Below are 27,049 nucleotides of genomic sequence, written 5' to 3' on the forward strand. Positions count from 1 at the left end.
TTTTTTCAATTTATCAGACGCCCCCAATCCTTTGGGGTGATGCATTTTGAATAAAGATGAAAAGCAGCAGAGTAGCTGAGATTATAATCCGGAATAGTGCCCAGTTGCAGCCACAGTGTATTAGCAGAGCCGGCAGAGGTTGTTAATGTGGTGTTATGGGGCAACCACAGGGATATATAAAGTGTTTGTAATTGCAGGTGCAGCAGCACTTAGACTTCAATGGATTCTATGCACCAGGGGGGGGAAGACCACAGCAGCGGCAGAGGCAGCAGGGGGGAGGGGTGCCAGACCCTCCAAATCAAGTGCACTAACAGGAAAGGTGTCTTTAAATAAGGGAGCGTGGGGCCCAATTTTCCAGGGCACGCACCGTTCGCTCCCTGATATACTGCAGGATGCGTATCCACCTCCCAGACAGCGCTGTATATGTGTTGCGCAGCGTCACGTCCCCTCTCACCGGAGCGCGCGCCTGTATTGACCGCCGCCTCACCGGTACCGCCGTCCACAGTCCCCCAGCTCCAGCACACCTGGATTCAAACGCTGGCCCCGCAGTCTCTCAGCGCCCTCCAAAGCCTAGGAAGGAGTCCAGGGGGTAATGAGAGCCGGTGCCGCGCTGTGCTTCCTCAGAGCGCGCTCTCAAGATGGCCGCCGTCAGCACACGAGATTCCTGCTCCGGCGGGCTCGCTGGTTTCCCGCTCCTCCCCGGACCCCGCAGCGCTCCCGGCAGTGACCCCACACCTTCCAGGACCCAGTGAGGGGCACAAATTGTGAGTGGTCCACCCTGTAGGGGATTTGAGCGGCAGGATATTTTCAGGATAGTGGGAGCTCATCCAGGGCACGTCTTCTCGCTCCAACTACATAGCCACGCCCCCCATCTTCATTAGTTTGAATTCCCAAATTTTTCTTTCTCTGTCATCCTTAAAATTACCTTTTAGTATTAAGACTTTTAAATCTATCATACTGTGTCCAGGTCCAGAGAAATGGTTTCCCACCGGTGTGTCCATTTCATTCCTGATTGTGTCTGTGTAGACTCCTCCTCATTTGTAGTTTTTGGCATTGTTTCCCCAATATAGATACTTCCAGGGCACCTCGTACATTGTATCATGTACACCACGTTGGAGGATGTACATGAAAAGAAACCCGTAACCTTATAGTCCTGATTTGTGTTTGGTACATGGACTATATTTGTTGGTAATATGTGAGTAGAAGTTTTGCATTTTTTATTGTTACATAGGAATGTGCCAGTCACTGATGGTGATGAGAGGACACTTCTGACAAGGAGATTCCTTAAGTCAAGGGGCTGTTTATAGGAGAGAAGTGGTAGTTCTGAGAATATGTCTTTCAATTTGTGATCTCTATGGAATATAGGTTGGAGATCAGCACCAATTTTCCTTAGGATGCTCTTGTGGGGGTTGTATGTGACCATAAGAGGCACCCTGTTGTTATCCTTTCTCAGTTTGTAATCCAGAAGGCTGTTTCTTGGGATCCTTGTAGCCCTGTGGATCTGTTCATCTATTACCAGTGGATGGTATCTTTGTTGTAGGGATGTATTCCTCAGTGATCGCAGCTGTAGTTCCCTGTCTTTACTGTCTGAAGTTGAACACATCCGAATAAACTTCAGAGCTTGACTGTAGATGATGGATTTTTTTGTGTTTTTTGGATGAAATCTGTCTAATCTAAGATATGTTGGACATCCTGTGGGCTTATGGTAAATTGATGTTTGTATGGCGTTGCCCTTGATGTATATGATCATGTCTGTCCAGAAAATGTATTTGGGTTTTTGAAAAGATGAGGGTGAGCTTGATGGTTGGGTGGTACTTGTTGAAGTTATTGTGGAAGGTGAGTAGATCATCTCAAAAGAAACAACCTCCCTGTAAAGTTCCATAAAAAACTCTGTGAATGTGTACCAGAAGAATTCATGCTTTGATATTGTTTTGAAGGCAAAGGGTGGTCACACTAAAATATTGATTTGATGTAGATTTCTCTTTTTTTCTTTTACTTTGACATTTCTTAATTGATAAAAGTAAGCTTTTAACACTTCTATTTCTGAAAGCATTCTTACTTTGCAACATTTTTTCCACACCTGCCTCAAACTTTTGCACAGTACTGTATTTATTAGAAACATGACCAAAAAATAGATAGACAGATAAATAAAAAGATAGATAGATAGATAGATAGAAAGACAAATTTGTTGTCACTTGTCTCTTATTTCACAATAAGTACAACAAATAAGCCAAAAATGTTATCTGAAATAAAAGTGGAATTAAAATGAAGTTTCTTACCAATTGAAAATCTTTGTAAAATCATTCTCCAACTTCAAACGCTTCATCATTTATTTATTTATTGATTATAGAATAAGAGATGAAAGTATGATGGAACGCCAAGGTAAACATTTAATTATGTAGAAGGCCTAGAAAATAAACTCTAAACCAGGTCACTGTGTTTTCCTGAGCTGATACTGAGAGCCTAAATGCGTTGTTAATTGCGAAGAGTCATGGTGTGCATGTAGACAAGTAATTTACAGAGGATCTAAAGGCCAACTAATCATAACAAATGGAGAAACTAATAATTAATATGTCAGCAAAGGATTACACTGTGTATTTAACAAACATAATTCACTTGAAGACATTTAAAGAAACCCAGGTTAGGCTCATCTGAAAGACTCTGCTTTTGTAAGTGCATTTATTACTTATTTAACATAAGTAGCAAATGTTAATGTCATAGACATCCCTGCACCAAATTTCCTTCATGAATAATATTCTAAATTTTACACCATATTTGGGAAATGCCCTGAAAACTGCTGCTAACCAATCATGTATAAGTGTCACAAAAGTTAATAGGAGTGAGGCTCAAAATAAGTAAAATAAAATATACTGAAAAGTATGACGTAATCTAAAATGTTTGGTTATAGAATGTCCTATTCTCAATAGCAGACGACATCTTGTGTTGGTCAGATCATTTGTAATTCGAATTAATTTCATTAATTTTTCCCCAAAATTTAATTTGCATCATGTTTTTTAACCACTAATCGCAGTACTGAAAAGGCTCTACTTAACCGGGGGAACAAATCTTGTGTAACATTTTGAGCTTCATAAAAGCATTATTTGGGTGGTGTGCACATGTCTAAAGTTGGTCTATTACAACAAGGAAGTATGCAAATTAACAATAATATGCTTACTACACTTTGGGAGGTAGAGAGTTGGGTTTAAATGTCTTCATTATGGAGATTTTACTTTTGGCTTTACAAAAAATTTGTTTGCCTGTCTCACAGTGCAGGAAACATGCTTTCTGTGACACACAAGCCTAGGTTTCATGATTTTGGCTTAGTAGCAAAATTAGCACTGAATATTACCCTCCTTGTTTGCGGTGTGTGAAGAATGAAAAAAGGTCATTATTAATGTCCTGTCACTGCAGTATATCTGAGATCAATCCATGGTCACACAGAGTGACTATACAGCTCTAGAACTTTTCTGTGTCACTTGAATCTTTTATGCAAATTGTCTCTTTAGGGAGGAAGAGGAGTAGAACTCTAGTGCCACCTAATGGAAGTAGCAATCCTAAAAGTCAATATCAACCCTGTAATGAGTCTTGCCACAGCCACATGACTAAGGATACAAGCAAAACCCAAATCTCAATTTCAGACACTGTGTTTCAGAGTATTGCCTTTTGTCAGTGCAAGTTGTGAGATCTGGTTTTCCTGGATTCCAGTCAGACACCTCTCACCCAGTGAATCCAGATCTCACATTTTGCACTAACTAGGAGCAGTAGCCCGAAACACAGGGTCTGATATTGAAATATTGAAATTCTTGCTTGGCTGTTATCCTAAGTCATGTGGCAAGACTCGTTAAAGGGTTGATATTGACTTTTAGGATTGCTACTTCTAATAGGTGGAACTAGATTCCACACTGGGTGAAGGATAGATAAGTGTATAGCAAAGGGGAGAGGGAGGAGGGAGCCCAAACACTGGAGAAGTTGGGAGTGGAAACCCCTAGGCAGATCTAAAGTTACCCCATCTGCCCTGACTGTCACTATATAGGTTCTACAACTGTCACCGAGCAGGAACCTAATACCTGCATGACCCTAGCAATATGCCTTGGATAGGGAGGGGATTGGGTGGAAAAACTAGTCTGTTTCCACTACAACTAAAGACAGAGAGGGTAGAGGAATGAGGGGAACACTTAGCTTGAGAAGACAAGCGAGATGTCACACCAGCCATCCTCCAAGAGTACTCTGAGAAGGAACTAGCCGACTGTACTTCAAACTAGACAGAGACAAGTAACAGCTAACAAAGCACCATGTTACAGCGATTGAATGTATGTAAACCTACAGCACAGGTGTGTAATTAGCAGCAAAAGGTGGAGGTAACTGTTGGGTCCTAGAGGGAGAATGATATTGCTCTATAACAGAGATGCAAAAATCAAGGTGCATGAGCTAATTGCAAAGACCTTCTACAGCCAGCATGACTGTCTGTTACACATAATACACCCATGACACTAGAGTTTTAGTCCTCTTCCTCTCTGTAGAAACAATTTTCATATTTCATTTCCCAGAGGAGCATTGCAAGGCTTAAAAATCTCCTCACTTTGGCATGCCAGGCTTCACATGTCACTCTCTGCAAGGAGAAACATTACCCACTTAAATCTTTGGATTATTATTCAGTCTTAGACTACCACCTTCATTTCCCCTGTTATTCAGCACTGCATTAGTATGTCTCATTCACTTTAGGCTTTTTCATCCCTATGTGTAATTAGTTGTGCGCTCTGATCTCCAAACTATGCTCTGGAAAAGCCTAAAATGGCCCTGCTTGGCAGGACCTCATCTTTTATACTGGTTGTCATAGTCTCGCCTGGGTTAGATTATCTGATGTAACAGCTGCAAGGAATTATGTGGAAGCCAAACCTGATGTCATGGCAAACTTTTTTTGGGGGTGTTGAACTTCATGAATTGAATTGCAGAGTGTTCAAATTTCATAGAATCTGCAAATTTCAGGAAATTCTACTCAAGGTTTCATCATCCACAAATCAATCTGCTCAACTCTAATTCCAACTCTAAAGGGTAAATCCATGGGATAAATTGACCACATTCAGTTCATCACAAAATAGGTCCTAATTTTTTCTGGCTTAGCAAGCAATTTTATTAATAAGGAGGCCACTGATAGCACCCTACTTGACAGACAATTGTTCAGTCAACAGCTATCTTATAGGCATGGAAAACTTTACGTTGTGCTTCATTGATTCATTTGGAGGGTAGTTCCTTTCTTGCGAATTTCCAGTTTACTGCTTCCAATTGGTTTCTGAAGTCTAAGTCTAAGAGACTAATCAATTACTGGAAAATGGTCTTGAAGCCTAGCTGATGCATTTTACATGAAAGAAAAACTTCTTGACCCATTAATAAATTCTCCACACATTTTTTTTAGCTTCGAAAAGAAGCATTAAAGGATGACATAAAGGCTGTAGACACAAGAATGTAGGTTTTATTTAACCTGTCTATTCATTTTTTGCTCCATATTCTATCTTAAATGCTGTACATCAATATGAAATGTTGCAAAGTTGCACATGATTATAGTAACCTAAAACCAGTTGTCAAAAAAAATGTATTTTAAAGATTCTGCAATTTTGCATCTAACAGTTTCAATATGTGATATTAAAACATGTCAGGTTATGAACATACATCATATATGCGTTTTATTTCTTCAGAAAAGACAATTTCATGAGCCAAGCAATTTCGTGAACACTTTATATGCTTATGTGCAAGTGATTTTCTTGTCACAGTGGCTGCACGATGACTGGCTGATACTGTAGCCATAGCTCCCCAGACATTGCTCATCAATAATGTTCTAATATAAATACTTGTTTGTCTGGGTTTTTAAATTAGAAAGTTAATCTCAACAGCACACTAGTAGATCTGTAGAGAGTCATGCAGAAAATGAGTGGACATGACCTTTTTGATGAAATGACAAATGATATGTTCCACTTCAAGTACTGCAAAATGCATTGACAGCATAATCACCAAGACACACGTAAGAAAAACGATTAATCTGTACAAAATGGTGTATTATTCAAATACATTATCACAGAAATCAGAAAGATAGCCTCATGGTAAAATGGAATGCCGTTCTAGACATATATATTGGTGAATATATTCATTGGTATCTATTTATATAATTGCCTTGTAATATTGTCATTTCCAGTTCTGTCCATATTTCACCGTATCCCAGAATTCCAAGTGGAGGAAGTTCACCGACCGCCATATTGGGACGCCCAAGAGACGGGTGTCTCAATATGGAAACTGCTGCTGGTACCAACCTATTGCGTGGTATCACCAGTGGAACACCATCGCACCACATGCACACACACTCTATATGCCGTACGCACCACACACATTCACATGTACACAATCTCACACACTCACATACTCTCGCACACTCACACACTAACACACTCTCACACACTTATACACTCACACACTCACATTCACACACTCACACTCACACACAAACTCACGCTCACACACTCACACACTCTCACACTCACAATCACACTCACATACACCCTCACAATCACACTCACAGTCTCACACTCATATTCACATTCACACTCACACTCATACTCACACTTTCACACTCTCACGCTCACACACTCACGCAGCCTCTTGCGTGGTACCACCAACAGAACACCGTCATGAACACGCTGCCACTGGGTTCAGCCGAATGATTCACTGACTGCCGCCATCTTTGTACAAGAGGAGCGCATGCACAGTTTTAATGTGACCACCTCTATCTGTCTGCACAGAGATGGCGGCGGTCTGATTTACTGCGCCTGTGTGAATTACACACAGATGCAGTGAATCATTCAGCTGATCTCGTCTGCAGAGGAGTGACGTGTCTATAGGCAGAGGAAACCGATCACATTAAAAGGGTTTTCCCACAAAACGAAAATTCATTTTAAAAACTGACTGTGACTGACCGTGTACGGAGCATACCACATCTTCTGGGCAGGGGAGGAAGCAAAAGACAATACTGACATTACAGTAGGGGATCACAGTGGATTCATGTCTTCATGAAAGCTGAACAATGTCAGTCATTTCTGCTTTATTTGCACTTAGTAATCGCTCACAGCTCTCCATTGAGATCAGGGAGGAGATTAGACTGTCTGTCATTACATGTTTTATGCTCAGAAACTTACGCTTACCTAGTGTGGTGGCATGTTCTTTATTCCCCAGTTTGTTGTTGTCAGCATATGAATGGTTAACGTCATACAAATGAATTAATCTACGCCCCCATTATAAAAATATCTGGCAATGTCTCCTTAGACGTAACATAAAGTTTAATCAGCTCGGAAGCCACTATACTATGATGTAGACGATTGTCAATCATGGTTTCCTGGAGAACGATGCAAACAATTTTTATATAATTGTTCTTTATAGAGTCCTACATACAGAATTTTACCAGGTGGAATAACAAATGTTTCCTATTTATTTTAAAGAGGGCTTGTTACCAAATTGTACATGCTGAAGTGGACACTCTATGTAGTAGTAGCTACAGAGCGGAAGAAAACATTTTGATAGTTCTTTTATTTCACCTCTCTGTTGAGGAGGTGTGAGGATCTGAGGTTGTTGGTTATAAAAATCACCTAGGCAGGTTAACGATGCAACTATTGTATTCCATACATCCAGGGTTGTACAACAAATCCAGTTAGATTGCCAACATACAATGTCCACAGTCCACACGTTCCCAATCTGAGATCGGTAGTTCCACTGGCCCCGTACCAGAGGATACCTACTGTCTCCCAACTTTTGGTTGGCCCACAGCTTTGGCATCTCCAGCCAGTATAGTGTGCAGTCACAGACTATGTTCCTCCAGACAATGGATATCACGATCGTAGCTCATGGATACCCCTCCAGCCAACAATGAATCTCAAAAACTCCATAGATCATCCATCTATCCCAGCTTGGATCCTGTCCCTTCAAAGTCACTCCAACAACTGCCTGATTCAACCCCTGTGTCTTTTTCTCCCTTCCCCTTAAACATTTTTCTTTCAGCTCACAAAATGAATCATATTCCATCACCTGGGACTGCATGTGAGACCCCTGTGGTTACGACTCCCCTGGGTCTACTATCTCCATCCACACAATGGGCCTAGGGTAGAAGAACAATGGATTGATAGCATGATTGCTTTACATTTACCTTTAGCAATCTACTGTCTGGCCTTAAGGTTTACATAATATCTAGCCTGCTCGTCTTCCTCTTCTCACTGTCACTGAATGTGAACATTGATTCCTGAGAATGAACTGATGAGCAAGAAAATCACTAATAAAACACAGCAAGAAAATATCTAATACAACACCACAATATCGACGCAACCAGTGCTCCGTGCCGGAAAAACTCTCTATCTCTTTGAGCTGATGACTCTGCTCTATGTCCATTTGTCCAATAGTCTTTAGTAAGGGGCCATATCCTCACAGGAGGTATTATAAATCAACGTATTTAGCACCTATTATGTTAACTTTAGTTACTTCAAAGTGGGTATTTTCACTGGGGTCCTGTACATTCTCTCTCTGTATCAGTTGCTATTTGATGACGCCCACTTGGACATGGACAAAAGTTTACTCATTAGATGACAATAACTTTAATTGCAAATATCTCAACAATGGAGAATAGAAGAAAACAAGTTTTATTTACTTTACAGTCGCTATTACATAGTGTGTCCAGTTCAACATGAAACATTTGGTGATAGGTTCTCTTTAACTTCACAAACAAGGCTGTTAATATAATGAAGCAAAATGAATAGCCTACAACTTTAAAGACATAACACACAAGCTGTTTTTTAATAGTACCTCTTTTTCATTTTCAATGATGATATTTACAAAGGACATAGTGTTAAAAATCCAAATATATACGAGAGCAACTATACTATTAAAAAATCGCTATTTGTATGTATGTGTGATGCAAAATATTAATATAAAATGTCTTGGATTGATATAGGAAAACAGAGCACATTGCATAGTAACATTACACATAAATTTATAACCAGGAAGCCTTATTAAATTATTCTTCTATACCATATTACAGCTTGAAAACATCATTTTGAGTGTAAAGCCAGCTGGCAAATGTTGGCAAAGGCTGATACAAACAAACTTGGGGAAAGTACAATATGAATTTTCAGAGTAATTATATCAGAGCAGAGTTATATTTACATTAAATATAGATGCAAACGATACAGCAAAATAGTCATTGTCTGGAGTTGGTAGTGTCTCAGTAGAAAAACTTCGTACAGTATGTAATTTTATAATTGTATAATTTAGCACTTATTTACATTCTTCAAATCTCTTAGAAAGATAGATCAGGCTTCTTATGAAACTGCACGTAATCACACAAATGGATTGCTGCCAAATTAAACGAAGGCTAAAAAATTTGTATCGTACCCTATTGAAATAAATGTGAAATCTTGTATGCTTTATACTTAAATTAGACATAACTAATGTATGTTTATTTTAATTTTTTATATTTTGCTATATCAAAGCTTTTTTTAATTCATGAAGAGCATGTAACCTTAAATATGGATAATTTAAAAAATACAACGTGAATGTTTTATGTTAAAGATGGCTAACAATGGTAAAGTTGTGATTGGGCAAAGTCTAGATCACAGTGAAGGCATTATTGTCTTTTGAATGACTTAGAATCCACAATGCAGTTATTAGCCTGATGTATTCTATCTGGCGGTATGTATCTCTAGAGACCAAGCAGTGATCTAAGAACTATATATTACTGGTTGGCCAACATCTGATCTTCGACCAAATCAAAAAATTATCCATTAGTGAAGAAATCATTAAGTGTGCTGTGTTAAACCCGAAACGACTGAAAATACTAAAGCCAAGATTCATCGAATAGTTTTTGCTGGAAATAGTAAAATCTCACAATATAGTTGCTCATTGTAGTTAAGCAGAATTTTTGTGCCTTTTGGATTTTTTATGCCATTACCGTTTTTTAAAATGAATGCTTCTTACTCTAGTGCATCCTTCATTAAAACTAGCATACCGTATGCCAGTCATGATGTTGCAGGGCCTAAATTCTCTGGTAAAGACAGTCTTGAGCCATCTAATCATCTCTTGCCACTCTATAGCTACAGCTTCCAATAAAATGGCTTCTTGCTCAACCAGCCACACCCTGCTCTACAGTGATCAGGGGGCATAACATCAACACACTTTTCTGTAGATGAGTCTAGTTTGGATAATATCTCTATTAATTGCTGTATGATTTCTTGCTATGGAGAATTGCCAGGCCTATGTGTATAGCTAGTCTCCTTAAAGGCCTTGTCTGGTCTTCTGGTGAAAGTCTGCAGTCACTCCATGTGATTCCATACTTCTAAGTCCTTACAAAGTATGCGCCACGTGCTGTCAAAATTCTCCGGTGTTGTCAATGAGAGTTGTGGTCATGTGACTGCAAGTATGAGATTTGTATACTCCTGGCCACCTTCTGAGTAGACGTGCTCAGTCTCATTCGATTCACTTGTATTGACTGAGGCCCAACATGTCTAGTCGGCACGTGATTATAATACATACCTGTGGTCAATTGATTGCCCGCTCCCATCAGCAACATCGGAGAATCCTGACAGCATGCAGTCAGCACGCTTTAAGAATTCAGTAGTCTGCAGTCACATACAGTGAGTTCAGACATTCATCAGATGACCAGACAAGCTCCTTTATAATAGTTCCTGTCCTCTTCTCTTCCCCAAAATATTATGAATCCAGAAACAAACTGGTCATCAAATATCAAATTGTCAAATAGGTTAATATTAGAAAAAAGGTTGTTACTCAATATCACATAGTATCCCACTTTTCAATAGCTGCTAGTACTTAAATAACTGCTATTTATTCTAAAAAATGCATTTTCTTCGGACATTATATTCAATAAAATGTATCCTTTGTCTAAAATAATACGGCTAGAATCGACATTTTATTTTTAATTTTAATATTATTTCCCAATAATTTAATTGGATATGTTTTTATATTACAGCAAACAGATGAGTCAGCACAGACTGATGGACAACAACAGACACAGTCTTCTGAAAACACAGAAAACAAAACACAACCGAAGAGACTCCATGTTTCGAATATTCCTTTCAGATTTAGAGATCCAGACCTTAGACAAATGTTTGGGGTAAGTAAAATTGTGAATTTTTACTTGATGGTTTGAATGTTTATATTTAGCATAAAAATGCTTTCTTGTTAAGCAATACAACTATTTTTTAGGCCATGCATCATCAACTTGATACTCTAGGGGGTAATAAAAAAACAACAACTGTAGTATGTAGACACGCTCCTTTTAAAGAGAATCCGTCAGTAGGCTCAACCCTCCTAAGCCTTTTATATGGCCATGAAGGTCATAGGAAGATGGATACAATGATATCTTCATATCTGTGATCCAATGTCTTTTTCCCGAGAAAATTCAAGTTTTTCTTATATGTAAATGAGCTGTTCAGGACTATGGGCTGTACACTGAGAATTTGCCTCCAGAGATTATTGTGAAATGAAAGGGGGAGTTACCAGTGTGAGGCATGAAGCCAGCACACAACAGAAGAACTGAACTGTGTCTTCTTACAGACACATTTGCTGCAGCTGTTATAGCTCTGCTGTATTGTAACAGTATAGCAAACCTGTCTGCCTGTGCGATGGAAGCTGTAGCTGAGAGGAACCTGCAGATGTGTCAGTTATAGTCACACACAGCTCTGCAGTGAGATCAGATGAGCAGAAAGCAGCCATTACACATCACACTGGTAACGCCTCCTTTCATTTATCATAATCCCTAGATAATCATGCAGATCAGGATCTATCCCATAGCTCTGAACAGCTCATTTACATATCAGAAAACATGTATTTTGCTGGAATAAGACATTGTAGCACATATATCAATGTATGACTTTATTCAGCTTCATATGACCTGTGTGCTCATACTGATAGACTAGGGGGGTTGATTCTACTGACAGATTCCCTTTAAGACTTGCTTCATCACTCTAGACAATCTTGGCCTATTATGTTACTTTGTTGTTACTTTAATCAGCATTTAAAGAAAGAAAAGTAAATCAATGTGTCCTCCATGATCATACTGCCTCAGGATTCATCAAGAAGCAGTCCCATACACAGCCTTTAACTTGTTAGTGTAGAGGTGATGTATTATAGAGGTTGACTGATGGAATTTTACACGTGCACATAGGGTTGACAACTACTTCTAAATCAATTCTTGAAGATTTCATTAGCTACAAGATTAAATCTCCTGGATGTCCTAGAAAATCCAGCTATGTGCTATCTAGATTTAATTCCAATAGACTCCAAGTCAGTTCAGTAAAGCTTAGGATAATTGTAAAGGCTTGACAATCCCTTAACATTTTAGGCTTATAAGGTTACATCTCAATTGCCAATTTTCCAGTTTATTTGAGATAATTAAAACAGGGTGTTGATTTATTTTGAAAGCAGTAAGTGTAGAGTCTCAAACATATATTTCCAAATGACCGAGTCTATGCCTTACCTTTAGTGTGCTCCATACATGCAGTATATTGACTTGTATGATCATTGAAAACCACAAATGACATCATAATGAGTTCTGTAAGTGTAGCCTTTCTCTATTGACATATTCAGCATTGCTATGTACTTATCGATCTAGTTCATGTCCTTTGTTTCTCCAATATAACTGTTCTTCGTGGTCATTAAGAAATAGTTTCTTCAGTTTCATGTTTGTTCTGTAGAAAAGTACTAAGAAACCAGTAAATAGGTTGTAAAAAATCAATAATACAAAAATAGTAATCTACTCCAAATTTAGAAAGCACATGAACACAATATTTACAGCGATAAAGGTGGATTGTTATTTCAAAATAAAAACTCAAAACTAATAGTAGGATGACATCTCAAAGGAAGAGACAGATTATGAGATAGCAAAATTTCCATGATCAGAACAGAGTACATTCTTCACATCCTTGGAAAGGCTTATGTCTATTGCAAGTGTGTGAGTCAACTAAGAACCTCACTTAATAAACAGGAAAATATTACTTCACCCTGTCACAGATGTAGCTTCACCAAAATAAACGCTACTATGACATCATGAGATCTTCAGAAATGCAGGAAAATCTCCTTACATTATCTTAACACTGAATAGGGAATAGGGATGAGCAGAGTAGGCAAAATCTGAATTCGATTGTTTGTGCATTTTTTCCCGGGAAATTCAATTTCAGAAGTTATTCTCCACAAATTTAATGCTCCTTATTATACTAAGCATTCTCTTCAGACCCCATAGCATGTTAAACAATATATAAAAAATAAAACAAATAGTTGCATTCACCTTCTGTTCACCTCTACATAATTTCCAGTGTTCACCTCAACCTGTCCGATCCTTGCCACATCTTCTGATCCTCTATGGCTTGCATTGGAATCTTCTGTTCTCTCGCACTGCGCTGGACTTCCAAGTGTAATGATGTCTAGGAGAGTTCTGCGTTAGCACATGGGAGCTCACCAGTGTCATGATGTCATAACCTACACCATGACCTATCAATGGCATGCACAAATTCTATCTTGGGCACCATGGCACCAAGAAATTGGGCAAAGCCCGAGAGGGCCAAAGAACGAGCAGCGCTGGATCAAGAGACGTGCTAAGGATCTGACTTGTGGTGGTAACAGAAATGCCAAAGAGGCAAGCAGTGATCTTAATATAAGTATTTTGTATTTTTTTAACCTTTGGTTTGCCTGTTATGGCTAAGGAAAATGATGGACAACAGCTGCCATTTTGCTGGATCCACGCAGACGTGAATTACAGCATATTGGCAAATACAGATTTTTAAAAAAAATGTTAGTAGAATTCAATGTCACTCTAATTTTTTTGACCGTTAGCAGTGCTGGATAAGTCTGCCTACAGACAGCCTAGTAGACCGGAACTAAGATCTGAGTAGCTGCGTTAGGTCACGTTCACACATTCAATTTTAGGTCAGTATTTGTAAGCCAAAACCAGGAGTGGGTGATAAATACAGAAGTGGTGCATATGTTTCTATTACACTTTTCCTCTGATTGTTCCACTCCTGGTTTTGGCTTACAAATACTGATATAAGTTATTGACCATGTGAACGTGGCCTTAGTTTGTTATAGCCGTACAGTACACTGAGACTGGTTGCATCCATGTCACAATATAACTGACAATTATATCAGTCAGTTACATCTGTCAGCATTATGATGTTTTAAAAAACAGCATAAGTATTAAATCCTCTTCTGCAGCAGTAAATAATGCATAATCCTCCAATAATAGCATCACAGTAAGAATAAAAAATTATTTGAAATTTGGAGTACAAAAAATAATTAAAAACACAGCTATGCAGTACCCAATAGATTATTTAATAATCATTATATTTCCATAGCTACAACATATTCCACAGTACTTTGCAATTCAATGGGGATCTGTACAAACAATATAAGGCATAACAAATAATACGATTAATAAGAGGAGTGAGGTCCCTACTGGCAAGATTTCAAAATATTTTAGCCTATTTGACACCACTTTTTTGTTGTGTGGTTGTTGTATCCATGATTGTTGCTGTGTATAGTGAGGGAGCAGAAGCTGCGGCGTGATAGGAGATCCACAAAGTTCCGCGGTGCCGCCAGGAGACTACATTTCCCTTGTAACTAGAGCTAATTTACTATACTTAGTTTTCAAGGGAAATAAGATGAAAATAAAAATATTTCAATATGCAAATGCACCCCCAAAGTCTTTTATGACTTTATGGGGGGCATGATTTTTAAAATAAATGAAGAATAAATTGAATAAATAAAAAGCAGCAGGTAAAAAATAAGTTAATAAAAAAATAATATAAATGCCTTTGTCAATCCAAATCACTGTTACTAGCCCTGTCCCATAAAAAAGTGTTCAACATCAATATATTTGTTACAGGGTGGGGAACACATTTTTAGCCCCTTAACGACCAAGCTAATTTTCACTTTAATGACCAGGATAAATTTTAGAAATCTGATGAGGGGGATGACACACGGGGGGCTGGGGGATGAACAAAGGGGGACTTAGGAGATTGGGGAAGGATTAATTGAAACTGAGCTAGAAATGTGATTTTTTTTTTTATGTGACAGGACAGCACTTTGGACGCAGAGTACCTCTTTTCTCTACCAGAGCAACCACAAGGAAAGAAAAGGCATACACTACAAGGAGAGACGTGCAGCCATATTTACCAAATATTGAGCTTTTGATCTCTGTTATAGGGTCTATCAACGTGATCAAAAGTCATAAGCCAATAGAAAAAAATCCCTGCGGTTGCTGGGTACCGGCTGGCAGATCTAAATGGAAGCATAGTGCATGGCCAACCATTTTGCTTTATAAAGAGGAGAGGGCCGGGGGATAGCATCACAGGTACTGAGGTACCGTGGGGGACTTGGGGACAATTATTTTTAAACCAGATCTCACTTTTTTTTACTATCATGTGATAGCTGAAACCCTGCTGATTTTCTGACTCTGTGGGGGGGGGTGTTATTCTTTTATTCCCGATCACCATGTTAAAACAGCGATGATATAATAAGGCCATTCAGCGGCCGCCAATTTTATGCGTATCAACAGTCGCTAAGGGGTTAAATACATTTCAGTCATCCTCTGTGGTCATACTAAAATTGAAAATTGCAAAAACAGACACTTACAAAGAGAATGAGAACACGACAGAGACATAAAAAACGAATAGATAGGTGTCTTGAAAAAAATACTAAAAAAGGACTCAAATGGATCTACTTGATTTAAAATTACATCTGCTTGCGGCTTCACAATAGATTATTATTTACAACCTAACAATATATAGCTATGAAAAATACAAATACATAATGAAAAATGTGTCTAAAACTGTCACCACCAGGGCGCTAGAGAAGATTAGATTTTCTCTAAGACAAGAAAAAACTTCCTCTTGCTGCCAATCCTGCACCTATGGGAGAGTGACTCAACTGCATAGGCCTGAAATGATGTGTATCTATCACGTAATTACTGGGAAACAGAATAGGCAAAAAATACTTTTGTATTAGAACATAAAAAGTTGACATCTGAGATGTAGCATAAGATTTTATGAACTGGTAAGTTTAAATGTGAGGTCTTTATAGGTAATAGAAGACTTAATGCTTGTAACTGAAGCAGTGAAATACTCTTTTAACCATTTTTACAACTATCAGTCATGTACAGTAGAGGATCATTGTGAATTTGAGGATATATAACATCTGGTATTGATTTTCATACATATGTAATACAACTGGAAAGATTAAACATTGGATAGGATAACTAAAAGGTCAAAGCTCCTCACCTATAAAATTTGTTTGAAATGACCCGCAGCTTAGATATCAGAAAATTATAGAATATTTTAGGGTAAATTCACCTAATACATTTGTACTGCATTTTTAGTGGCGTAGGTTTCAAAAATAGTGATGAAAAAATAGCAATTTTGTCAAGGAAAACAGCCATTTTACAGCAATTTCAGAAAATTGGGCCATAAAAAGCAATTAGATCATGTGAACATACCCTAAAAATGACCACACACCTTAGTTAGTCAATCCATCTTTTGGCCAGGAGCTATCATTCCCACCTCCCCCATACACATGAACACTCGGCCTGTCTGGACATTCATGTGTTCGCTCTAAGGAGAGTAGAGTATCCCAAAAAAGGACCTTTTGGTGGCACTGTTAACTTTTCTGTCTAGAGAGCAAAAGGCATTTTAATTTAAGCCATTCAAATTATGAACCCCCAATTTACATCTGATGGTCATCCTATCCCACAGGTATAGGCAGGGTCAGGCAACTTTAATCTAATGTGTAAGGGGACGTACAAATTGAACTTTGGATATATTTACAAAATGGTTGGAAACGTATTGCAATGGATTTCTTAAGAAAACTGACATTAACCCCTTAAGCCCCGAGGGTGGTTTGCACGTTAATGACCGGGCCAATTTTTACAATTCTGACCACTGTCCCTTTATGAGGTTATAACTCTGGAACGCTTCAACGGATCTTGGCGATTCTGACATTGTTTTCTCGTGACATATTGTACTTCATTTTAGTAGTAACATTTATTCGATATAACTTGCGTTTATTTGTGAAAAAAACGGAAATTTGGCGAAAATTTTGAAAATTTCGCAATTTTCCAACTTTAAATTTTTATGCCCTTAAATCACAGAGATATGTCACGCAAAATACTTAATAAGTAACATTTCCCACATGTCTCCTTTACATCAGCACAATTTTGGAACCAAAATTTTTTTTTGTTAGGGAGTTATAAGGGTTCAAAGTTGACCAGCAATTTCTCATTTTTACAACACCATTTTTTTTTAGGGACCACATCTCATTTGATGTCATTTTGAGGGGTCTATATGATAGAAAATACCCAAGTGTGACACCATTCTAAAAACTGCACCCCTCAAGGTGCTCAAAACCACATTCAAGAAGTTTATTAACCCTTCAGGGGTTTCACAGGAATTTTTGGAATGTTTAAATAAAAATGAATATTTAACTTTTTTTCACACAAAATTTATTTCAGCTCCAATTTGTTTTATTTTACCAAGGGTAACAGGATAAAATGGATGCCAAACATTGTTGTACAATCTGTACTGAGTACGCTGATACCCCATATGTGGGGGTAAACCACTGTTTGGGCGCATGGCAGAGCTCGGAAGGGAAGGAGCGCCATTTGACTTTTAAATGCAAAATTGACAGGAATTGAGATGGGACACCATGTTGCGTTTGGAGAGCCACTGATGTGCCTAAACATTGAAACCCCCCACAAGTGACACCATTTTGGAAAGTAGACACCCTAAGGAACTTATCTAGATGTGTGGTGACCACTTTGACCCACCAATTGCTTCACAGAAGTTTATAATGCAGAGCCGTAAAAATAAAAAATCATATTTTTTCACAAAAATGATCTTTTCGCCCCCAATTTTTTATTTTCCCAAGAGTAAGAGAAGAAATTGAACCTCAAAAATTGTTGGCCAAGTTGTCCTGAGTACGCTGATACCCCGTATATGGGTGTAAACCATTGTTTGGGCGTATGGCAGAGCTCGGAAGGGAAGGAGCGCCATTTTACTTTTCAATGCAAAATTGACTGGAATTGAGATGGGATGCCATGTTGCGTTTGGAGAGCCCCTGATGTGCCTAAACATTGAAATCCCCACAAGTGACACCATTTTGGAAAGTAGACCCCTTAAGGAACTTATCTAGAGGTGTGGTGAGCACTTTGACCCAACAAGTGCTTCACAGAAGTTTATAATGCAGAGCCGTAAAAATAAAAAATCATATTTTTTCACAAAAATAATTTTTTCGCCACCAATTTTTTATTTTCCCAAGGGTAAGAGAAGAAATTAGACCACAAAAGTTGTTGTGCAATTTGTCCTGAGTGCGACGATACCCCATATGTGGGGGTAAACCACTGTTTGGGCGCATGGCAGAGCTCGGAAGGAAAGGAGCGCCATTTGACTTTTCAATGCAAAATTGACTGGAATTGAGATGGGACGCCATGTTGCGTTTGGAGAGCCCCTGATGTGCCTAAACATTGGAACCCCTCACAAGTGACACCATTTTGAAAAGTAGACCCCTTAAGGAACTTATCTAGATGTGTGGTGAGCACTTTGACCCAACAAGTGCTTCACAGAAGTTTATAATGCAGAGCCGTAAAAATAAAAAATCTTATTTTTTCACAAAAATGATCTTTTCGCCCCCAATTTTTTATTTTCCCAAGGGTAAGAGAAGAAATTAGACCACAAAAGTTGTTGTGCAATTTGTCCTGAGTGCGACGATACCCCATATGTGGGGGTAAACCACTTTTTGGGTGCATAGCAGAGCTCGGAAGGGAAGGAGCGCCATTTGACTTTTCAATGCAAAATTGACTGGAATTAAGATGGGACGCCATGTTGGTTTGGAGAGCCCCTGATGTGCCTAAACATTAAAAACCCCCACAAGTGACACCATTTTGGAAACTAGACCCTCTAAGGAACTTATCTAGATGTGTTTTGAGAGCTTTGAACCCCCAAGTGTTTCACTACAGTTTATAACGCAGAGCCGTTAAAATAAATTTATTTTTTTTTCGCAAAAATTTTTTAGCCCCCAGTTTTGTATTTTCACAAGGGTAACATAATAAATTGGACCCCAAAAGTTGTTGTCCAATTTGTCCTGAGTACGCTGATACCCCATATGTGGGGGGGAACCACTGTTTGGGCGCATGGCAGAGCTCGGAAGGGAAGGAGCGCCATTTGGAATGCAGACTTAGATGGATTGGTCTGCAGGAGTCACGTTGCATTTGCAGAGCCCCTGATGTACCCAAACAGTACAAACCCCCCACAAGTGACCCCATATTAGAAACTAGACCTCCCATGGAACTTATCTAGATGTGTTGTGAGAACTTTGAACCCCTAAGTGTTTCACTACAGTTTATAACGCAGACCCGTGAAAATAAAAATTCTTTTTTTTTTCACAAAAATGATTTTTTAGCCCCCAGCTTTGTATTTTTACAAGGGTAACAGAATAAATTGGACCCCAAAAGTTGTTGTTCAATTTGTCCTGAGTACGCTGATACCCCATATGTGGGGGGGAACCACTGTTTGGGCTCATGGCAGAGCTCGGAAGGGAAGGAGCGCCATTTGGAATGCAGACTTAGATGGATTGGTCTGCAGGCGTCACGTTGCATTTGCAGAGCCCCTGATGTACCCAAACAGTAGAAACCACCCACAAGTGACCCCATATTGGAAACTAGACCTCCCATGGAACTTATCTAGATGTGTTGTGAAAACTTTGAACCCCCAAGTGTTTCACTACAGTTTACAACGCAGAGCCGTGAAAATAAAAATCCTTTTTTTCCCACAAAAATGATTTTTAGCCCCCCAAATTTTTATTTTCCCAAGGATAACAAGAGAACTTGGACCCAAAAAGTTGTTGTCCAATTTGTCTCGAGTACGCTGATACCCCATATGTTGGGGTAAACCCCTGTTTGGGCACACGGGAGAGCTCGGAAGTGAAGGAGCACTGTTTTACTTTTTCAATGCAGAATTGGCTGGAATTGAGATCGGACGCCATGTCGCGTTTGGAGAGCCCCTGATGTGTCTAAACAGTGGAAACCCCCCAATTATAAATGAAACCCTAATCCAAACGCACCCCTAACCCTAATCCCAACTGTAACCCTAACCACACACCTAACCCAGACACACCCCTAATTCTAATCCCAACCCTAATCCCAACCGTAAATGTAATCCAAACCCTAACCCTAGCCCCAACCCTAACCCTAACCCTAACCCTAACCCTAACCGGAAAATGGAAATAAATACATTTTTTTTAATTTTATTATTTTTCCCTAAAGCTAGGTTCACATTGCGTTAGGGAAATCCGTTTAGCACTAGCGGATTGCGCTAACACAATGTCTTTTTAGGTGTCGTGTTTAGTGGTCGCGTTAACGTCCCCGCTCTGGAAGATCGGGGATCGGACCTCGGGCGCGCCGCGGACGCTGCAAGCAGCGTCTGAGGCGCGCCACAAAAGAATGGCACCTTGCTAGCGCGAGCCAAAAATGGCACGCTCTAGCGATGCGCTACACCTGAAAATCACATTGCTGTCAATGGTTGTGCTAACGGACCCGTTGCACGGCGTTAATTGTGACATTTTCACCGTGCAACGCTGTCCGTTAGCGTTAACCCATTAACGCAATGTGAACCTAGCCTAACTAAGGGGGTGATGAAGGGGGGTTTGATTTACTTTTATAGCGAGTTTTTTAGCGGATTTTTATGATTGGCAGCCGTCACACACTAAAAGACGCTTTTTATAGCAAAAAAGTTTTTGCGTCTCCACATTTTGAGACCTATAATTTTTCCATATTTTGGTCCACAGAGTCATGTGAGGTCTTGTTTTTTGCGGGACGAGTTGACGTTTTTATCGGTTACATTTTCGGACACGTGACAGTTTTTGATCGCTTTTTATTCCGATTTTTTTGTGAGGCAGAATGACCAAAAACCAGCTATTCATGAATTTCTTTTGGGGGAGGCGTTTATACCGTTCCGCGTTTGGTAAAATTGATGAAGCAGTTTTATTCTTCGGGTCAGTACGATTACAGCGACACCTCATTTATATCATTTTTTTTATGTTTTGGCGCTTTTATACGATAAAAGCTATTTTATAGAAAAAATAATTATTTTGGCATCGCTTTATTCAGAGGACTATAACTTTTTTATTTTTTTGGTTATGATGCTATATGGCGGCTCGTTTTTTGCGGGACAAGATGACGTTTTCAGAGGTAACATGGTTATTTATATCCGTCTTTTTGATCGCGTGTTATTCCACTCTTTGTTCAGCGTTATGATAATAAAGCGCTGTTTTTTGGCTCGTTTTTTTTTTTTTTTTCTTACGGTGTTCACTGAAGGGGTTAACTAGTGGGCCAGTTTTATAGGTCGGGTCGTTACGGACGCGGCGATACTAAATATGTGTACTTTTATTGTTTTTTTGTTTTTTTTTTATGTAAAGAAATGTATTTATGGGAATAATATTTTTTTTTTTCTGCTTTATTTAGGAATTTTTTTTTTATTTTTTTTTTTACAAGTGTGGAAATTTTTTTTTTTACTTTTTCACTTTGTCCCAGGGGGGGACATCACAGATCACCGATCTGACAGTGTGCACAGCACTCTATCAGATCGGTGATCTGACATACAGCCGGGCAGGATTAGAGCTGCAGCTGCAGCCTGATCCTGACCCGGAAGTGCTCCCTGCAGGACCCGGATGCAGCCCGGCGGCCATTTTGGATCCGGGGACTGCAGGGAGAAGACGCTCGGTACACGGTGAGCACATCACCGTGTACCGATCGTCTCAGGGAAGCCCGCAGGGAGCCCCCTCCCTGCGCGATGCTTCCCTGCACCGCCGGCACACCGCGATCATCTTTGATCGCGGTGTGCCGGGGGTTAATGTGCCGGGAGCGGTCCGTGACCGCTCCTGGCACATAGTGCCGGATGTCAGCTGCGATAGGCAGCTGACACCCGGCCGCGATCGGCCGCGCTCCCCCCGTGAGCGCGGCCGATCGCATATGACGTACTATCCCGTCCATGGGAATTAAGTCCCAGGTCACCTGGACGGGATAGTACGTCATATGGGATTAAGGGGTTAATTCCCCCCAAAAAGAGCTAAAGCTATAATAATGGAGAGGCCGGTATCACACAAGCGTATAAAAAATTAGTCCAATTTTCATCCAGAAAAGTGGAAGGATTTTTTCTCACTTTTTGTTAATGTGCTGCCCGTATAAAATACATTTTTTATAGCTATTAATCATTTATAGGACCATTTACAGTTTCCTATGCTTCAGAACTGTAATGTGTTCCTAAAAATCAGATGATTTACTGTGGCTCTGTACTGTATTCAAATTTTGTCTCACAAAAATCAGTCATCAGCACTGCCCATTAAATATCATTGGTCCTAGTGGTATCCAATAAAAAATAAGATAGCACTCGTCAAGCTTATGCGATGGAGTGAACAAGCCCTAAAGAGTAGCTACAGAAGATACTGAGAATCAGACATTACATCTAGTTTCTCCATGATTTTCTGATACATAATTCTTCTGCTTTCCTTTACAGCACTGATAAAAGGAAGAAAAGTAGGCTCACAGTCAATGTTGGCATTACATTTGCCGGAAAAGTATTGAAAAGCATAACCAACTTTTTAATATGTGCTAAGCAAAAACAGCAATTTATAACTTAGTTAAAACAATGACATGACTAAAGGACAAATAAGGGTCTAAAGGTACCGTTACACTAAACGACTTACCAACGATCACGACCAGCGATACGACCTGGCCATGATCGTTGGTAAGTCGATGTGTGGGCGCTGGGGAGCTGTCACACAGACAGCTCTCTCCAGCGACCAATGATCAGGGGAACGACTTTAGCATCATTGAAACTGTCTTCAACGATGCCGAAGTCCCCGGGTAACCAGGGTAAACATCGGGTTACTAAGTGCAGGGCCACGCTTAGTAACCCGATATTTACCCTGGTTACCATTGTAAAAGTAAAAAAAAAAAAAACACTACATACTCACATTCCGATGTCTGTCACGTCCCCCGCCGTCAGCTTACCGCACTGACTGTGTCAGCGTCGGCCGTAAAGCAGAGCACAGCGGTGACGTCACTGCTGTGCTCTGCTTTACGGCCGACGCTGACAGTCAGTGCAGGGAAGCTGACGGCGGGGGACGTGACAGACATCAGAATGTGAGTATGTAGTGTTTTTTTTACTTTTACAATGGTAACCAGGGTAAATATCGGGTTACGAAGCGTGGCCCTGCACTTAGTAACCCGATGTTTACCCTGGTTACAAGTGAACACATCGCTGGATCGGCATCACACACGCCGATCCAGCGATGACAGCGGGTGATCAGCGACCAAAAAAAGGTCCTGATCATTCCCCAACGACCAACAATCTCCCAGCAGGGGCCTGATCGTTGGTCTTTGTCACACATAACAAGATAGTTAGCGGGAACATTGCTACATCACAAAAAACGTGACGTTGCAACGGTATAGTTAACGAAATCGTTATGTGTGAAGGTACCTTTAGAGCATTGAAAGGACCAAACATTTATATACAGTGGGGGAAATAAGTATTTGATCCCTTGTTGATTTTGTAAGTTTGCCCACTGACAAAGACATGAACAGTCTATTATTTTCATGGTTAGGTTAATTTTAATATTGAGAGATCGAGTATCAAAAATAAAATCCAGAAAATCACATTGTATAAGAATACAGCATTAGTAAAGAAGGTAATTAGAAAGACAACTTCTTTAATAGTCGGAATACATACGGTAAGTATTCTGTATATATGTGCACACATCATTATCTAATTTAAAGTAAAGAAGAACATCATCTGATCCATAGTTTGTTACTTGCTCACTCACCTATCTTTAACTTACCTATTCCTGTGAAAAATAATTTGTAATCCCCTCCTGCTGAGAACTCAGGCCCATTTAGACTAATGATAGCACAATAATTAGTTTGTTGAAAAGGAACACATCTAAACTTACTGCACTGATGACTAAATAATGTCTTTTGGTAATAAGGTCATTTACCAAGGGATGTAAAAGTACAAGCTATTTTGTTGCAGTCAGAATAACAATAACGGATTACAGATTTTGCATTCTAATATTTTTATCAAACTGTCAACATTTCACTCTTGCTTTTCTTATATGCATACTGCAGAGTGTGTGGAGAAATAAGTTAAGAAATCAATTTTTGGGAAATGCGCCCAATGTGAGAGCAGAAACACACTCTCTTAGATATTGTATAAGCCTCTGTATATCAGTTTTAGGGCAGGTGCAGATGGCCATGTATTTTCTGATACGAGAGAATACGGTTGATTATGCAAATCTCACTCTCATCAAACTCTAATCAGAGAGTGAGCAAAGTTTAATCCAATTCTTTTGGATGAGGAGAAGTTGGAGAAAAAAAATCTCTATCTTCCTCGTTCTGTTATTCTATGGACTAAATGTCCCCCGATTGCAGTCCGATGGCCTCCATGGACTCATTGACCTGCATGGCCAAGTATGATCTAAATATTGGATCAAACTCGGGCATGCATCATTTTTTTTCCTTGAACCGGCTTGGTCCAAAAAAAGAAAATCCAACATGTGCATGGTCGTAGAGACTAACATTGGTCCAAGCACGATGTTTTGTCAGATCCAACTCAGATCCTACTTAGTCCAAAAATATAGCCACGTGTACAAGTCCTTATAATTAAATCCAGACATGGCTCAATCTTCACATCTTAGCAAAAATGTTGTATGAAAATATTATACAGTCTCTTTCATGCTAGCGCTGTTTGTTATGGCTTTATGAGATTTCATGATTTGGTGACAAACGGAATGCCTACAGCTCCATAGTACACGGAGATCGGGGTTCCTTGTGTTGCTGTACAGGCCCTGTGCACTTAGTTTGACCATGTGCATAGAGCCTAAGTTGACATCATTGCATAGAGCCATCACTGAAGTTTTAACAGCGAGACAGGCATTGCTCTTCCAGGTCTGCTCACTTTTCTCCCAGTGACCTGCCTTTCTCTAACCAAGATTCTGCACAGGTGCCATCATTGACTAGAGTTGTCTCCTGAGAAGGAGCAGCGCATGTACACGAACCTCCTGATGATGTGGTAGTAGCCGGTCCATTGATCTTGTAACACCATTTGGATCTTACTGTGCATGCCCCCTTCTTCTCATAAAATTAACCTGGGCAATGACAGTGTATGGACAGAAGAGAAAGATCACTGAGAGAAGAGTGACCATCAATCAAAGACAGGAAGCTATTGGTGGGCAGGAAAAAGTAGAAAGCACAATCAGCAGATCTGGATATGCAGTGCCCATTCTTCTGCACTTGCAATAAAGCAATAAAACAGCCATCATGTTGTAAGGACTAGGGTGCATCAGCATGGCATAACGGCAGTAATCTAATAGAAGAAGACAATAGATGATCCAAAGGTCTAGCAGAAGCCACCCACATTCAGAGCTGACTTCAGAATCAATCCCTTGCTTTTTGTGTTTATTTATTATAAATTAATTGACTAACACAATGCATATTAAAGCTGCCTGATAATATGACCTCCGTTTCGAACACCGTTTATGAAATGTGGATGTGTAGTAGTTCTATATAGATTAAAAGTTGGCATCACAATAATTTTTCACACTAATAGTCGTTGCTCTTGTGAAAACGTTTATCTTTAGAATTTATCTATTTATATTATAATTTTAATTACTATTTTTTTTCTTGCAGCAATTTGGTAAAATCTTAGATGTTGAAATAATTTTTAATGAGCGGGGATCAAAGGTAAGCTTGATCGATCTATCTACCTTATCAATCTATCTCTATCTATCTATTTATCTATCTACCTATCAAACTATATATCTATAATCTTATATTGAACTGTTATGTGTTTTTATAACATACAAATCTCAGATAGATGTCCCTTTATATTGTGAAGTACTCCCTTACAGAAGGAAGAAAATTGGCTATGCAGTGCTATACCTATACTGTAGGTATTGTATCTCTCTGAGTCTATGTCCAACCCCGTAGAATCAAGCTTAAAGGCAACCCATCATGCAAAAAATGCTACTAACCTGCAAATATGGGGTTAATCTGCAAGGTAATAGTGTTCTGAAGCTGCCCAATGTCAACCCTAAAAGCCCGCTGCCTGGAGGAAATTAACTTTATTCTTCCCAGCCGCATAGGGCTTTCAGTCTTAGGTTTCAGTTACCGCTCCGAAGAAGAAGTGTGTGGACTTCAATATGCGTACATTAAAATCCACATTTACAAAAGCCTGAGTTTGGCTCTTCAATCTACTCATCAGCAGAGCAGAAATATCCATATTTTTTTCTCACTCAAATCCAATACAGGTCATGGGCACTAGATTTTGTGATGGGACGTTGGTCAAGGGAACTAGTCTGATTGCCGTATGTGGAGTCAAGATGGATTTTTTTAACCTAATATGGGATAATTAGGATCTGACTCTTTGTTTTGCCTTCCTCTGGCCCAACATGTCAGGTTATACGTTGAACTCGATAGACTTATGTCTACCTTCAAACTTGAAGCTATGAAACTTCTGAGCTGGAAATGTTGGAAATGTTCTCTGCAGTCATGTCCCCCTTTTAAGGTCACACCTCTCGACTCCTCATTCCATGCCACCTTAAAACAACATTTAAATCCTGGAACTCTATCTACTGATGGTGTATACTGCTATCAGGCACAGGAAACATACTGGAAACCCTTGTTTATGTGAGTCTCTCATGAACTTAAGTGACACATGGAGTCAGGATATCTCCCTTTTTGAGGGAGTAACACAAATGTTCCAATAGAGTTGGCAAGTAAGATATAAGAACCATGAATGTTTTGTTTGATCCGGAGAAAGGGAGTGGATCCATGAAAGGAAACCGACCGCAGGATAAACATCTATAAAACTATTTCTATGGCTGCATTTGGCTTTTAGTGGATATTTCAGTCAACTTAATTGTTTGGGCAAAGTTCACAGTATATCGCAAGTCTTACCTTTTCAAAGTTCTT

At 39.4% G+C, this 27,049-nt stretch overlaps 1 protein-coding gene across 13 annotated transcripts in view; it reads left to right on the top strand.

Moving 5' to 3' along the window:
* The window catches only part of RBFOX1 (RNA binding fox-1 homolog 1), a 974,878-nt gene that overhangs the window by 693,365 nt on the left and 254,464 nt on the right, over positions 1–27,049 (top strand). For all 13 annotated transcript variants that reach the window (XM_069733980.1, XM_069733986.1, XM_069733978.1 and 10 more), the window contains exons 3-4: positions 11,012–11,155; positions 25,766–25,819. In XM_069733980.1, the coding sequence (XP_069590081.1) occupies positions 11,012–11,155; positions 25,766–25,819 (198 nt within the window). The remainder of the gene's footprint in view (positions 1–11,011; positions 11,156–25,765; positions 25,820–27,049) is intronic.

Source organism: Ranitomeya imitator, chromosome 7, assembly GCF_032444005.1.
Source record: "Ranitomeya imitator isolate aRanImi1 chromosome 7, aRanImi1.pri, whole genome shotgun sequence".
NCBI classification, from domain to species: domain Eukaryota; kingdom Metazoa; phylum Chordata; class Amphibia; order Anura; family Dendrobatidae; genus Ranitomeya; species Ranitomeya imitator.